We start from the raw sequence: 15,061 nt of genomic DNA, 5'->3' as shown, positions 1-15,061 counted from the left end.
GGTGGCTGCAAACTACGGCTATCACCCTCGTGTTCCCCGGCTGGTATAGATACCTCACTAGGACCCTGTCTGGTATCTGTTTCTCCTTCCCCGCATAAAGGAAGGCGGCCGACTGTGCAACTATTGATTTTAGTTTGATAAGCGTCTGCCCGGCTTTTACGGTGAGGCGGGTGACTTCATGGTTGATTGCCGACACCACCTTAGGTAACCTCGTGACCCATTCAGTCGATCGCTTCCCGGGGTGGCCATCTCTCGCATACTGATGTCGAATAAGCGCTCAGCCAAAGTCCTATTAAATCTCTCAACTATGAAAGCGGCTGCGATGGGCTCTGGCCGTACCCATCTGACCTTTGTATCGTGTTTGGCTAGCAGTTGTGACCACGGCACCCATGAACTCCGCCCTGGGTCAACTTGCAGCTCTGTTATTGCGTCAGCGGACTGCGTTTGTATATACGTTCGAATCCTCTGGCTACCTGGACCGAATCTTTCGTGGTCAAGGGTTCGGCTTCCTTGTAGCGACTGGCTACATCCACGACTGTTAAGGCATACTTGTACCTTTTATCGTGGGGTAGGAACAGTAGGTCTGCCTGGTGAGCGCTATTAGGTATGTTAATACCGAACTTCCTTCTAGGCGCGTGGCGTGGTGGTGGCAAATAGATCTGCCACAGGGCTTGTTTTCAAGCCACGCTTTGGCTTCCTCGGCGGTACTTTCGCCATTTTAGCCAGCTCTATCTGGCGCTAGCTCCTTTCCAGTACCCACGCGGGCTATAGTAAATAGCCTCAAACTTTTCTGGTTCCGTGACATATATATATATCTATGTTCTTGGTTCAATTTTCTCATGCCCGTGCAGCGTGCGTGTTTATCCATCAATAGCTATCCAGCGTTTAGTATCCATAGGCGACAGGGGCGTCTTGTTTATAGTCAGTCCATTATATCCTATGGCCATCACTTCTAAGTGTGTTCATTTTATGTCTAAAAGTGCGGGTCTTGAACAGGGCTTCCTTGAATCTGGCGTGTTTGATGTGTTGTTTAACCACGTGCTTCTTAACACCCTTAGCCTTCGGATCTCACTATTGTCGGCTTTCAGTATGGAGTACATCTTAGGCCTCAACCCTATGTACTCAGCTATGGTGCGTGCCAGCACACTCGTCCTTCATCTTACCTAGGACCTTTTTATTCACCGTGCTGTGTATGGTATGGTCCTTGGGGTAGTCGCTGGTGTCATTACAAATCGAGGTGTTTTTCATGTCCTCATTACCGTCCTCGGTTTGAATCTCCATCAGCAGGGAATCCGTGTCAGTGTACAACACTTCACACCTGTCATCGTACTGTTTCTTAAGCTCGTTGTAGTAAAGTCGTACATCAGGTGTTTGGATAAATCGAGGATGCTCATCCCCGTAAACAGGCGGTTGAATTTTATGTGGCTTTTCTTCATGTGTAGGGCAACTAGGTCATCGGTGAATATCTTGCTACGGTTGAATGCGGACTGGCTATCAGTCTCCTGAGCTTGTCTTCCTCATTCGACCGAACCAGCTTCCGCGGTCGCAGCGTTTCCTCAGGTTCTCCATAGTCTTACCGAACACCGAGTTGTTCATGAGCTTGTAGAGATTTTTCTCAAAGTCACTGGTGGCAAGCTTTTCGGAGGTCTGTGTTCATTCTGATGTAGGGCTCCATCCATGGGCTCTGGTCGAACACGAGCACCCTGTGTATTTTGGTCAGCCTCATACCCAGCGACAGGTACAGCTGTAGGTTGCGATAGTGAAGCGATGTACTTGGTCTTATTCATTAAGTTAGGCCGCGAGTTTTTCAACGTCTGTCACCCGCCCACCTAACAAGTTATGTTGGTACTCAGACATCCAGTCTGGGTTAACCCTCATCGTTCGGGGCCAGGGGTAGCTGTTGTGTGATGTGTGTAATGCAGCAGGGTATTCTAAGTCAACCTCGAGGATATAACCTTTGTTTGAATCTGGTGCGATGCTCATAACATCGACCTCCTGTGGCACCCATTCGAATCCCCTGTGGGTAGATACTGACTCATAGCCCAGCCGTACAGGTTGTTGGCGTCGAGGTAGAAGAATGTGATTGGTTGGCTTGCTAGGGTCGTAACCCTTCGCGTATTGATTATTTGCTTTGGCGTATCGTTTGGTTGCCATGGAGATCCCACCTGCAAACCTTTCTCAATGAATAGGTGCATGTCATAATCTGTAAGCAATTCCAACTTAACTCCGGTCTTTTTAAGCAAGGCATCCCACGACAGACCTGGGCTGGTGTAATACCACCATGCGGGGTCGAGTTTATACTGCTTGAAACATGTCGCCTAAGCGTCTCAAACCGTCGGCTAACAGCAGTACATCTGTCCTCAAGTACAGGTAGAGTGATAATCCCCAGGTTCTTACAACCCAGTTCATTCCATACGTTAATCGGCGTGCGGTAATCGTCTTGGGATATTTCGAGTCGGTCAGATTGCTGTAAAATTCTCTGATGGGAGGTAGTCTGGTCTCGGCGAACTTGGACCAACTATCCATGTACTCATAGGGGTACACACCCTTCCTCATAAGCAGGGGTCTAGTCTCGGCGTCTGTGTATCGGTCAGTGATAGGGAAGGTATCGTTGGCCTTAACCAGACTGTCTAATGAAGACAATAGAAATTGTACTGAATCTATAAACCTAAGGCCGTTTAAGCTGAAGGAGATGTATCTCTCCATGTTGTTGGGTATGCGTTATATTACCATCGATTTTCGCGATGGCCTGCATGATCAAATGAAAGTCGTACCCTCTCAAGTTGTGAAGACAAGCGGGGATGTTTATTATCTTAGGGTTGATTCTAAGCTTGAGGTTACCGCAGCTGTGAGTGGCGCCTCTATACTTACGGTTGCGTGACAGTGATCTCTCACGGAATCACCATTCAGTGGTGAAGTCGCTGCGTGACAATTAGTGCTACAGGCGTGAGCTAGTCGATTCGGCTCGGGTCATCGCATGGGGCGACTCTATACAGTGCATTCCTAATAATTTTTCTTCCTCCTGCAAACACTTTAGAAACCTTTCAGCGTCGGGACCCTGTACACTACCGGGCTTTTCGTTTCCCCATCACAGCGGACGACCACGTATCCAAACCCACAGGCTTCATGCTCCTGTGTTTTGAGTGTGGTTGGGGTATCTAACAACCTTAATAGGTTTGACCAAGGCTTCAAAGTCGGTATATGATATAAGGCACAGACATTTGGTTCTTGTGGTTGTCGAATTTTAGGATATTGTCACCTTCCTTGGGCGTAATAAGCCGATATGGCCGTCTGCCCCACACCTTGGCAATCCTCCGGTGGGATTCTAATAAATCAGCTCGGCTGAAACCCGTGTAGGCATCGCACACAAAGTGTTTTTCCCAGCGTGTTTAGACTGGTCGTGCAACAACCGGCTGAGATGTTTTATCCGCGTGTAGTGATACTTTTCACCTCGTTGGATCATGAATATATTGATAACTTGGTGGGGGTTTCCCCAGCGATGGGCTGACCCTGTGTACTATTGTTGTGTTACCTTTGCCCAAAGACATTTATAGCTAGATTATTCTGTTTTCTACTTTAGTGATCTGGGATATGGGGGTTGGTTCATCTATACCATCCCAGTTAGGCCCATCATCTTGGGGATAGCTAGAAAGCCTGTCTGAATGAGTGTCAGCTGGAAACAAGGCTGACCTGATAGCTACCCTCAGGCAATCGTCTCCTCTATTCTTGGCGTTTACCATGGCCTGTTTTTCCTATAGTAGGGGGCAAGTCTAGGTATGACCCGCCTCTGAGCGACGCGTAGTTAGCTATGTCTAGATAGACATTATCGATTTTATCTACAGCCCACCGGACCCCAAGTGTGTGTAGCGTTCTAGGTATTCCGGTATCTGCTGAAAACTGGTATCGATCGATCGTCTATGGTCTCTGTATGCGTGACAACCTCTTGCCTACCTCTGAAGTAAGGCTGAGCGTGCTCAGTGACCCCTCCCCAACTTGCTTATCGGTGACATTTTAACTGTGATCTGAAACTTGATGCTTCCCAGACTGGTTAGTTCTGATTTATTTTATCAGCTATCAGTGGCTTAATATCTGTAATGTCTATGTTCCTATCAACATGCATCGCCAGCCTCTTAAATAATTACCTACAGCTGGCAGCTCAGTGGGTATGAACTGTAGGTCAATAGCTCTATTCTGCCGTAACAGTTCTACAAGCTGTGGTTTTGTCATATGGGAATACCCACCTAACCCCAAATCCAGCGAACCTGGGTTTTAATTGTTTTACAGTGGGAGGTTTTGCTCTGGGGGCATGTGATAACAATGCGATTAACCGGCTCTCCCCAGGTTTGAATAACCCGTGAACCCAAGCTGTTTTGCTTGAGCTTTTAATTGTTTTACCGTGGGAGGGGTTTCTAAACCTAGTAATCTCAACAAGGCTGGCTTCCGCATTCTAGAATACCCTATCACACCTCTCTGTCTGGCGATTTGCTTAAGCTTCGAGTATAGTAGTCATAATTGCGTACACACCTAAGAGAATTAATGTCTAATTGGACCACAGTAAAGGGAGGTAACTCATAAAAATATAGTGGGGTTGTTTCAATCCAGTACTCACTACACTGTTATCTTTAGAAGCCGCCTACGTTCTTTTATGTAGGCCTTTTATTCGTAGATGAGGTGATGTCTGACTCACGTTAAGCTCCGTGAGCTTTACATAAACAGTAGTGCCCTTTGACCCCTATGCCACACACAGAACGCGTGTAGTTCGGGCTTCCCATAATGGAAACAACAGTACCCTGAGTCCTGCATCTCCTATCACAGGCTTCTTTCTTCCCCATAAGTATGTATTCGCGCATCGGTATGGAGCAGGTCTCATGTTTAGCATACTTATATGAGTATTTAGTCTAATTGTTTTATAACCAAGCGCAGTAAGCTGCAATACCCAGCTATGAATACCAGTTCGCGGTCCATTTGCCCTTGGATGGTGTGTAGTACTGGCGAGTGTGGGTTTATTCAGTGGTTCCAATTGTTTACCAGTTAATAAGTAGTATTCTTTCGGCTGCATCGTCGACATCATGGAATGTTTGAGCGGCATGGTTTTCAGCGCCTGAGTTGTTGCGTTAATGTAATCGATCCTCTGGGCGTTTTTTAAGCGTACTCAGTCTGTGCTGTTTGTAATTTCTCAATAGCGAGATCGTGCGGCTTCCTTTCTTCCTGTATTTCAGCCGCGTGTGACTCTCGTAGTTTTGAGAAGAGGAAATTACTCCGGAAAATGCCAGGGCATTCACTAGCACGCCCACCAACCATCATGGCAATCATTAGCCATCCTATATTTACTTCATAATATTTTCAGGTAGTATCCCTTGTTTTACTAGGATGTCTTTTGTAGCCATCGCCATACCAAGGTTCATTATGAGCATACCCATATCCTGCAGGTTGAAATCTAGCTTGATAGTCGGTTGTTTAAGCACCATTTTAGTCAACCGGTATATCCTCACGAGCTAGACTGGCGACCACTGTGGCGTGGTATCGTCGTTGTTGAAACGTTTTCCCCTCAGACATTATGTATATGATATAAAAATATTAAATTATAACATGATATCTTGGGTTGACCTCTAATTGTGGGGAGGGTTTCTCTCCCTGGGATCCCTATTAATAGTGTGTATATAACCGCGAGATAGCCACGGCAGCAGTTCGCATACAACTAACAAAAGTCGCTCGGGTGAGTCACCCTGATAATTTTATGTTGGTTACACCACCGTTTTTACCGGCAGCTACTCTCTTAGGATTCTTCTGCCTGGTTACTGTGGGAGGGGTCACCTCAGTTGGGGTTTTCTAGCGTGGGGGTTTCCTCCAGTTGTTGGGGTGGGGTCTCCTCTGAAGGGTCTCTCCTCCTTGGGGTCTCCTGTGCAGCATCCATCTATACTATTATTATTATTTTTTCCTCTCAAATTGACAATGCTTTGCGTAATAATCGCCGCCCGTCACGGGGCTAACAACATACCGTATTTTGTGGTACAGCTCGCAGCTAATAGAGCTCAAAGTGTTCGATAAAGGGGTCTTTCTCAAGGTCTTCCCACAGGTAAAGTCGAGCTCGGGGGATGGGAAGAAAGTATGGCCTTAATACCAGTGTATATCTGGGTCATAGCCGATCCTATTGTTTTGTCATTTCTGAACCTAGTCTAGCCTCATTATCTAGCGTACAGTTTTATCGATTTCTTCAGCTGACATTTTGTGAATTTTATCTGGAGTGTACTCCCCAAAGTAATGTTTGGCTTTGCCACCAGCAATAGCGCCACCAGTTTCTCTAAACATCATCGTCCACCTGTGGTGATTGGGGTACCAACAATTGTTCGAGCAGTTCATCACACTCCATCTTATAATGTAACAAGTAAGTTTTAGTTTTAATAATATAATACCCGATGCAGGCAAAACACAGGAAATGAAGGTTAAGTTGCACCCGACGAACACTTCAAATACCATAGCTATAACTAAATGCTAAGTATTTATACTAAGCATTGCTAAGCATTGCTAAAGCATTTACTAAGCATTTGCTAAGCATTGCTAAGCTAAAACACCCTATATGCTACTGGTTGGTGGGTCTTGAGCCGCAGGCTTAAGCGTGTTTAGTTTCAGCGAGCTGTTTCTTCACCCGTTCCGTTCTAATTTACTCATCACATCGTTCTCTCTCAAACACTCCTCGAGCGAATCCCTGTCCTTGCAGTGAAATAAGGCCACCCATCGCGTCTGCTCCTTAGGTCTTTCAACACCGAGTTGAACTTCTGCGTCAGTACCCAGGCGGCTGTGATTTCGCGATGTCGGCCAGAGAAGGCCAGATGCGATAGCATGTCTCTCTTTTTGTTATCTCACGATTAAGCTGCAGTCATCCGAGTATGAACAAGCGTCGACTCCCCTTTAAATTTCATATGGTAAGCTTTCAACCAGTCCTGCAGGCGTGGTCCGAATTCGACTCTGTGTAATACGTCGGGTCGATCATCACCCAAGGTCTTTCCGTTAATGCGTTTTATTCATGCTCAGAGTAGGGCACATGATAGCGATGTGGTCGACACATCCCTGTAGTACCCTCAACATATCCAACGCAGCGGTCTTCCCACAGCCAGTCTGCCCGCACACTATGGGCAGTGTGGGCGGTAAATGAGTGAGGCAGTTGCCTACTGAGGGCTTAAATCAGTAGATGGCCGCGAATCTCCCATTGTCTATATTAAGTTCTTGGCGTCCATAATCGCGTGCAGATATAATTTCAACTTGCCAGCGGGTTGAGCCTTCTTAGTAATCTGGATAGTAATCCCTTAAGCTGCCATTGTCTATCGCGGCGTCCGCTACCGTGCAGTTTATCGTCATCCGTGGATCGCATGTCCAACCACAGCAGCGTACTTGGTGGCCAGGTATTCACCGATTTACGCACGGAGGATAGGTCCAGGTCCTTGGTTATGTATGGGTGTTGTTTGATGACCCGGTAGCTTTTTATCTCATCCACTGCTGGTATGGCCTCATACCATGACTGAACAACTGGTTGGGCACGCCCTCTATGGTCACTTCCACCTTTTCAATCTCGGGGTTGAAAAACTTCGCTGTCCCTCGGAGCGGCTCGTAATCCTCCACGGGGGCGACCAGGATGCCTTTCATCGATCGGCGCGGCGCGTTCAGGTTGATATTCCACACAGTGTCGCTCTTATCTCGCACGACTGATCTATGCCTCAGTATCGCGGTCGTACAGGATGGCCATCTTCCCAGAGTACTGGCTTCGAACCTGCCTGGCCAGCTCGGGCTAGTGACCATGTCGAACTCCAGAGATGTTGTCTGTGGCGTAACTGGCCTCATCACCGTTCGGCGTCGCGCTACTTTGCTGTAGTCGTTAAGCGTTAGCTTTCGTATTCAAAGCCTATCACCCAGCGGCCTGGTAAAGCGGTAGCGTGTCCGTGTGAGCAACTTCGAAGTCGGCGGCACGCAGAACCTGTTCCCGTGCGGCAGGCGATGGCCTTTCACCGTCCGTGATCTTGGATAACTGGTCTGCCGTGAAGGCATACCCAATGCGCGACCGGTCGATTTGCTGATACCCTGGTACCGTCATTGACCAGCGTTCTCCCTCGCTTTTCCAGAGATCCCGTAGCAGTGAAACACGTCGCTGTCGTCGATGCTCAGCACCTCATTACCGCTGATCTTGATGGTGGTTTTCTTGATAATGGCTCGACCCTCGTTCGCACTAGCTCGCGTTTGTCGTTGTCGGAGGTCAGCGTGATGTTGAGCGCCAGTCGAACTGCCGTGCCTGGTACAATGAGGTCATTTCGCCAAGGTTTGGAAATCTAACCATCAGAGTTTGGTTCTGGTCTATCTTGCTGGGATTGTTGGTGATGGTCACCGACTGGCATACGGCTCTGGGCCTAGAGGCTCTCTTGATCTTCTGAAAGGATCTAGTTTTCTACCGTACATTGTTATATAAATGAAATATATAAGTTTTAATACTAAATAATGGCTGAAGGCGGTCATGAAGACATACCTATGGATAATATGTGGGATAATACCCAGGCATTAGAGGATGATGAAACCTCATTTCGCCAAGGCGAACTTAGTGCAACGCAGGCCGTCAGCGGGTTTTATGATGGTTTAAAAAGGATAGAAATTTACGATAGAGCCGTTGGGCGAGACTATTCCAAGTTTTTGTTGATGGCAATGGCGCTGCGACTGAGGGAATTAAGGAGATTGATCTCATGAATAAGCGCGAGAGAGCCGCTTGCTTTATCAACACTCACCAGTCGCCATGGGGTGACTTTATTAGCGATGAACTAGGCTTCATAGATTATGCGTAGCGACCTAAAGCCCTTCCCCTTCAAGATCTGCAAGACATCAGGAAACCACATCGGATCAAGATATGACTGATAACATTGAAAAGCTGTTGACCACATACCATAACAAACCCTTACCGGGTTGAATTTACCGCTTCGGGAACTACGGGGGCTGGACAAAGGCCATGCAAACCATTAAGCGGACATAAGTGAACAACACGGCCAAACTGGGCGCGATAGGCGACCACATCGCCCATGAAAGGCCAAACTTCGGTGAAGCGGAGGACGAGTCTCTGAAAGCCACCATCGAGGAGCGAATCATCGTAGTTTGGAAGATGAAAAGAAGACCCGGCTAGAAGCGGCATCCTCCTTCGAGACCAGCGATCCCAGGTCAGCCGTGTCGCGAGAAACCGTTGATCGAGTCCTCCACCAAGACACCACGTTAGCTGACAGGATTAGGATCCTGTTCCGAGCAAAGGGATCACCATCGCCAGCATTCTGACGCATTGGGGTTCATCATATCAACCCTGGTAGTGTCATTGGTGGGGTACCCCACACCCCAAGTGGCGGCACACCACCAAGTGGTGGGAACTGGATAAAAACTTCGGGGAGGCCCTGGCTAAACTGGCTGGTAAGGCTGCCGAAGCCCTGCCCTGCCTGGCATCCTGGGTAGCATCGTCCTCGTGGTTGTTGGGCTCTGGCTAAAACTGCCACGTGGCTCAGTCAAAACCTGTGGGCAGCCATCGTCGCGTGCGTGGTGGGTCTGGTTAATGCGTAGCGGCTAAGGAATTTTTAACCAAATAAGCCCCAAAGCTACCCCACCAACCACCAGGGCTGTTTTGTACGATCGATGTGCTGTGAACCCACAGTGGGTGACCCCACAGGGGTGTGTGTTGAACCCTAGGCTCGGGGGTGGCTACTATACCCGTTTCACCGATTCGTGGGTGGTGGGGCGTGGGGGGGCGTTGACATCGAGGTTGGCGTAACTTTTGACCGCCCGTGGCTATGACTATTTCGTTGTTGTAGCCCACCACTTTTTACTCTCAGTTGCATATCGCTTTCCGGAGCCATGCTTACAACCCCTACGTCGAAGGCGTAGTCGACTTTCGACCTGGCATATTCCAACACGTTTTGGCAGCGTTTGATGGCTTTCGGGAGATCAACTGGAGCATTGATAGCATCCTCAGCGTTGACAACGAACTGTTTCTGGCGTCGTAAGCAGTCCCCTTACCGAGGATATTGGAGCAGCGTTTGCGTCTGCGCGCAACAGCGCCACCGCGTGCGTTCGGTCGAGTCGTTTAACCTGATTACCCGGCGCGAGTAAACCCTTTCGATGTGTCCAGCATGAACTTTTCCAGTCATCCGCTGCCCCTGCTCAAACCTCCAGACTCTGTAATCCTTGCTGTTGTCGAAAGCCATGTAACGGTCATCCCACTTTCGTTGGTTGTGAGGTGATGATACGACTCGTAATCCCATTCTTTCAACTTCGCTGGCTTCCACGAGGGGCATATTGTGAGCGATGGGGATACCCAACCCATGGTTCGGGTCGCAAGCGCCAATCCGTCTTCGTGTTTAGTTGAATTCGTTGCAAATCGTTCGTAGGCCCGTCTATCGTATTGGTTGTTTACTGCATTCACGCCTTTTCCTGTGGGAATGCGCTGATCTCTTTGAGGATCGCCTGACCTGGTAGTACCGTGAAAGCGTGAACACAGACTGACTCAGCGATCCACGCCGAGTGTCGGTCAATGTCACACCACACCCCGTTGTAGCGCACCACACGGCGAAGTTGAGTTGATTCTGCCAGAACTGCATCGGTTTGTTGAACCAGCGTGAACTACCTTAGAGTTAGTCACGAAAACTTATACTTATCAAACACATCTATGAACTGGGCGAAATACAACCCGGCAGCGACCACGATCTTCATGTGGGGAAATCTCGTCCAGTTTAGGTAAAAACACTCCAGGGAGTACATTTTAAAACTATTATATAATGAGTATATATACTCTAACATGTACATAACACTTCCAGGAATAGCGGCGGTGAGGCCGTTCAGCTGGCGCCGCGATCGATAACACTCGTCGGGTCAACTTCGAAGTAGCTATGCGATATAACCTACCTACGCGATGGACTAACATCAAGCTAGCAACAATAAACTGTTCGTAGGTGGTGCTGCAACCAGATAACTCGCCGGCTACTACAGCGTGTGTTCTCTAGCGGCGAGGTCTTCAAACCCCTAGGAGCCGAACTCAAGATGAGCGACTCAAAAGCGGCACAGTGGTGTTAATCAACAACGGGAGAAACTCCTTGAGACTTGGCCGACCATTGGCGAGGACACTTTCGGTATGCAGCCTGATGAGATAAAACCAGCGACTACCACCACAGGCACTAAGTTACCCGACCTAGTACCGTGTCGAGAGCTGTGCATTCATCTCAGCCAGGTTAGCACAACTGACAACATTCAAGGGGTCACCCTTCCACTATACTGAGAGCTGTACCGGTGAAAGCGGAGAAATACAACGGCGGTAGAACTGAATCGTTTTCACCTGCGGCGGTATAAGAGGTTAACCCAGGGCAACATCCCCTGAGCTGATAATATCGATGTTAGATATAAATCATAGTCCGTGAATATAGGATACCTTAGCATAGCGCTGCACATAAAATGACCAGCGCACAAGGTCGGAATGAAGTTGAAAAAATGCATCAATGTGGGGATCTCCGACCTCGGGGACACAGCGGATTCGACGACCCGGGTAGATGGTAAATTATGCGCTTGCAACTGAAAACAGCATTTACAAAAGCGTTGAAGTCCCCTCCGGTGGTACTAGCAACCTAAGTGATATAGTAGATACCACAAAGGCGGCAATCAACACTAAATACACCCTTGTCAACACCGGCGATAACTGGATAATATACCCATCGTTCGAGGCAAACTGTTCGACTTAACGATGTTGAGAGCAGCGTGGCGGCTATCACCAAAAATAAGCCATATACTTTCGTCTTCACCGATGATGACAAGTGGGTGTTATTACCCGATAAAGCCGACTGGTTTCTCAATATTAAGCTCGGCTCCCCATGCGTGTTCACGGATAATAAAGACAACCACCTAAACAAAAGTAAGTGAACAACGGAACCCTGCTCGTGGCTTACATCCCGACTCAGAGGCGTGGCGTAGTCATCAGCCCACTTCGCCAGTATGGCAGCCCACATGCTATCGGGTAAACCGGGATGCAAAGCGTGGTATTACAGTTGGTGTCTGAATCGAAGGCGTGGTCAAGATCCTAGAAGAGTCTACCGGGCGAACTCAACACTTATCATCCAAGTCTACCTAGGGGAACCATCGGCGGGATGATGTCGAAATCGTAAGGGGTCAAACTCGGTGGGGAAACAACAACAGTATCCGCGTTTGCAGCGTTTACGTCGCGGTGGAGTGTCGACTCAAAACCAGTCTGCAGGGTGTCACCGTGATCGTGGAAGACACGATATCACTAACCAAGATCTTCCTACCCGACAACATACACTTCATGGGGGTGAAGTGCACCCTGAACTATTATCAGAAAACCAGTTGGAAATTATATCGTAATAGTATTATAGCAATGTCTTGGGCCGTCCCAACACTACACTTAGCGATCTAGGGGACGCGGAGGGATTCGACCAGCCTGGTGAGAACACCTTATACATCCTGCACTTGAAAGACAACGTGTATAGGCGGTGTCGTTATCAGATTTTAAAGAGCCTGAATGGTTACTAAACTTAACTCTCACCGCACCTTATATCTCCTGAAACAAAATAATACTATCTCCGAGATTAGGAACAACGGCATGATTATAGGATCGTTAAGTTCGAATCTAGTATACAAGTCATACCAATACCAGGCCACTTTCGGGCAACATGTTAGCTTCCAGTGGGAGGGTAAAGACAGAGATAAAATACTTTCGATCACCAAGAGGTCTTTAGAAATGTCGCGGAAAACTTCACATTCATCATAGGCGTCTATCTCGGAGATGTAAGTTTGACTCGCGAGTTATATTAACATTATAGATGATATGATGATAGGTTGGGAAGCCAGGTGTAATAACCAACGTTGTTGTATTATTAAGGTATCGGGGAAACGACCCTGTACCAACCCTTGATGGGGTTCGTCTCTTTAATGGCCGTGAGCTAAGACCCCGCTTTTTACATACGTTAATCTAAGTATTATCGGCTTTAAGTACGTGTCGAAGGTTAAATACAACCCAATTAAAATATATTATGGGATTGAGCTATATCCCTGAACTAGTACCAGAACGCTAGATAGGCTATTAACTGAAACCCAATTAAAATATCTTTTGTAATATATATTATAGGCACACAGGATGGGGCTGTACCCAGTCGAGGAAGTAGCGAAGACCCTGGAAACCGTGAAGCGGGTTCCGGCTTGAGAGCAGTTATGTGATGTAAAAGCGCCAAGCTAGAACAAGACACCGCGACAAAGCGGAAAGCACTATATAAGAAGTACCATAGAGCTTTCAATGCCGTGGGCGGGACTGATACTACCCTTATGGTAGCCAGCATGGGCCTAGGGGTGGCAGGTGTTGGGTTGTTAGCTACCATCGTGGCGCACCTATAGTGATGGGGCTCGAAATAACAGCTGGGGTGACAGGGGTGTTTGGGATGGTGCTTAAGCTTGTATCCCGCAGGCTGCATCGTAAAGCATTGAAGCATAATGAGATCGGGGTTCTAGCTGAAGCAAAGCTTAACACCATAAGCGATCTTATTTCCACCGCACTCACTGACAGTAAGATCTCAGAGGAGGAGTTTCGTTTAGTCCTCTCTGAACTCATAAAAATATCATAGAATGAAACAAGAGATTCGATCCAAGTCTCGTAAGTCTGCTATAAGCGAGGATGAGAAAAAAAAGTACATAGAACAAAAGGGGTGAAAAAAGCCCAGCAAGCCTTTATTACAAACACCAAAGAGATCATAGATGCTTTTCTTTGTTGAGACTAAGTTCTTGAGACAAGCACGTCTGCCAGCATTGGACATTAATACCAGGCACTATCTTTGAAACAGAATATGATACAGTATTTTTGTCTCCTACCCTAGAGAACCTTCTGAGGGATGTCTCAAAACTCTTGAAGTGCCAGTCCATTATGGGGGAGAAAATGTTCTTCATCGTCTCTTCATCAAATGTCTCAATGCCTATAACATTGAAGTGTCGCAGGAAGCGCTGCGTGACGTTGTTCCTGCCACCACCAGGGGGACCCATCGCCGCCAGCATCACAATGTCCACCAACTGCAACACTGACGTATCCTTCCTGCAACAGGGTCATATTTATCCTTGTCTCATTACGATGCTGTTGCTGGATGAAATAAGAACATCTTTTTTTATTATGTGCCACTTCCCAAATTCATGATGGAACACTACGTTATTACTCAAGTCAGTGGAGCAGTGTGATCTGGTCTTCATTCTCAGCTCCCTTTTAAGTATGTGGGAATCAAACACTGACACACACACAGCTCTTTTTAAAAGAAGGGTTTCATTCCATTAGGTCTCATACAAGTGTGAAGTGAGTATGGATAAATCTTGAAGGAGTCTGTTTTCAAATTATTTTGGTGAAAACTCACTAACAGTCAACAACATCTATAAATCTTACAAATCTACAGCTGCTTACAATTCTCAAGAAATGGTGTGTGTGGGCCCATCCATAGATGGAAAGATTACATGGATAGAGGAACAATGCAGTAATAATCTATGTTATGTACCACCATGCAGGGTACATTAAGGATGTCAGGAGCTGAAAAGCTAGGAATAGCATGAGTAATCATTCTACAGCTGACATTTTACAGTATGTAATCAGAATTTGCACCAAGAACAGACCACGGGGAACCCCCACATACTGGTTGTACTACATACCTGTCATACCAGAAGCCATGGTCTATCCATTGTCGCAGGATCTCTATAGGAGGCTGGGCACCATACCTCTCCTTGGCCGGCATGTTCAGGTCATCCACAAACACACACAGCTTCTTGCCCAGGGTCGGTCCATAAACTCCCTTCTTCCTTCTGGAAACAAACATATCAGCACCAGTTGATTGTAACATACTTCCAGCATGTATTATGTTCAGTTCTTGACTTCGGTACCGGGAAACCCCCAACACCACCACATTTCACCCAGTGACCAAATGACCAAGCAATCGATCACATTTTCTCATAATCGAACACAAACGATTTTTGAAGTACTGTTTTTAAACATTTGACGATGGAACATATCTTAGAAGTTGTC

At 47.3% G+C, this 15,061-nt stretch overlaps 1 protein-coding gene across 1 annotated transcript in view; it reads right to left on the bottom strand.

Annotated features, from left to right (window-relative positions):
* The window catches only part of LOC124252955 (dynein axonemal heavy chain 3-like), an 81,757-nt gene that overhangs the window by 25,191 nt on the left and 41,505 nt on the right, over positions 1 to 15,061 (bottom strand). The window contains 2 exon segments of the mRNA XM_046686655.1: positions 13,876 to 14,092; positions 14,692 to 14,841. Of these exon segments, the coding sequence (XP_046542611.1) occupies positions 13,876 to 14,092; positions 14,692 to 14,841 (367 nt within the window).

The sequence above is a fragment of the Haliotis rubra genome, unplaced genomic scaffold (genome assembly GCF_003918875.1).
Source record: "Haliotis rubra isolate DU_JTF1 unplaced genomic scaffold, ASM391887v1 Scf53, whole genome shotgun sequence".
In the NCBI taxonomy this organism is placed as follows: Eukaryota; Metazoa; Mollusca; class Gastropoda; order Lepetellida; family Haliotidae; genus Haliotis; species Haliotis rubra.
This window is presented reverse-complemented; position numbering and strand designations above follow the sequence as displayed.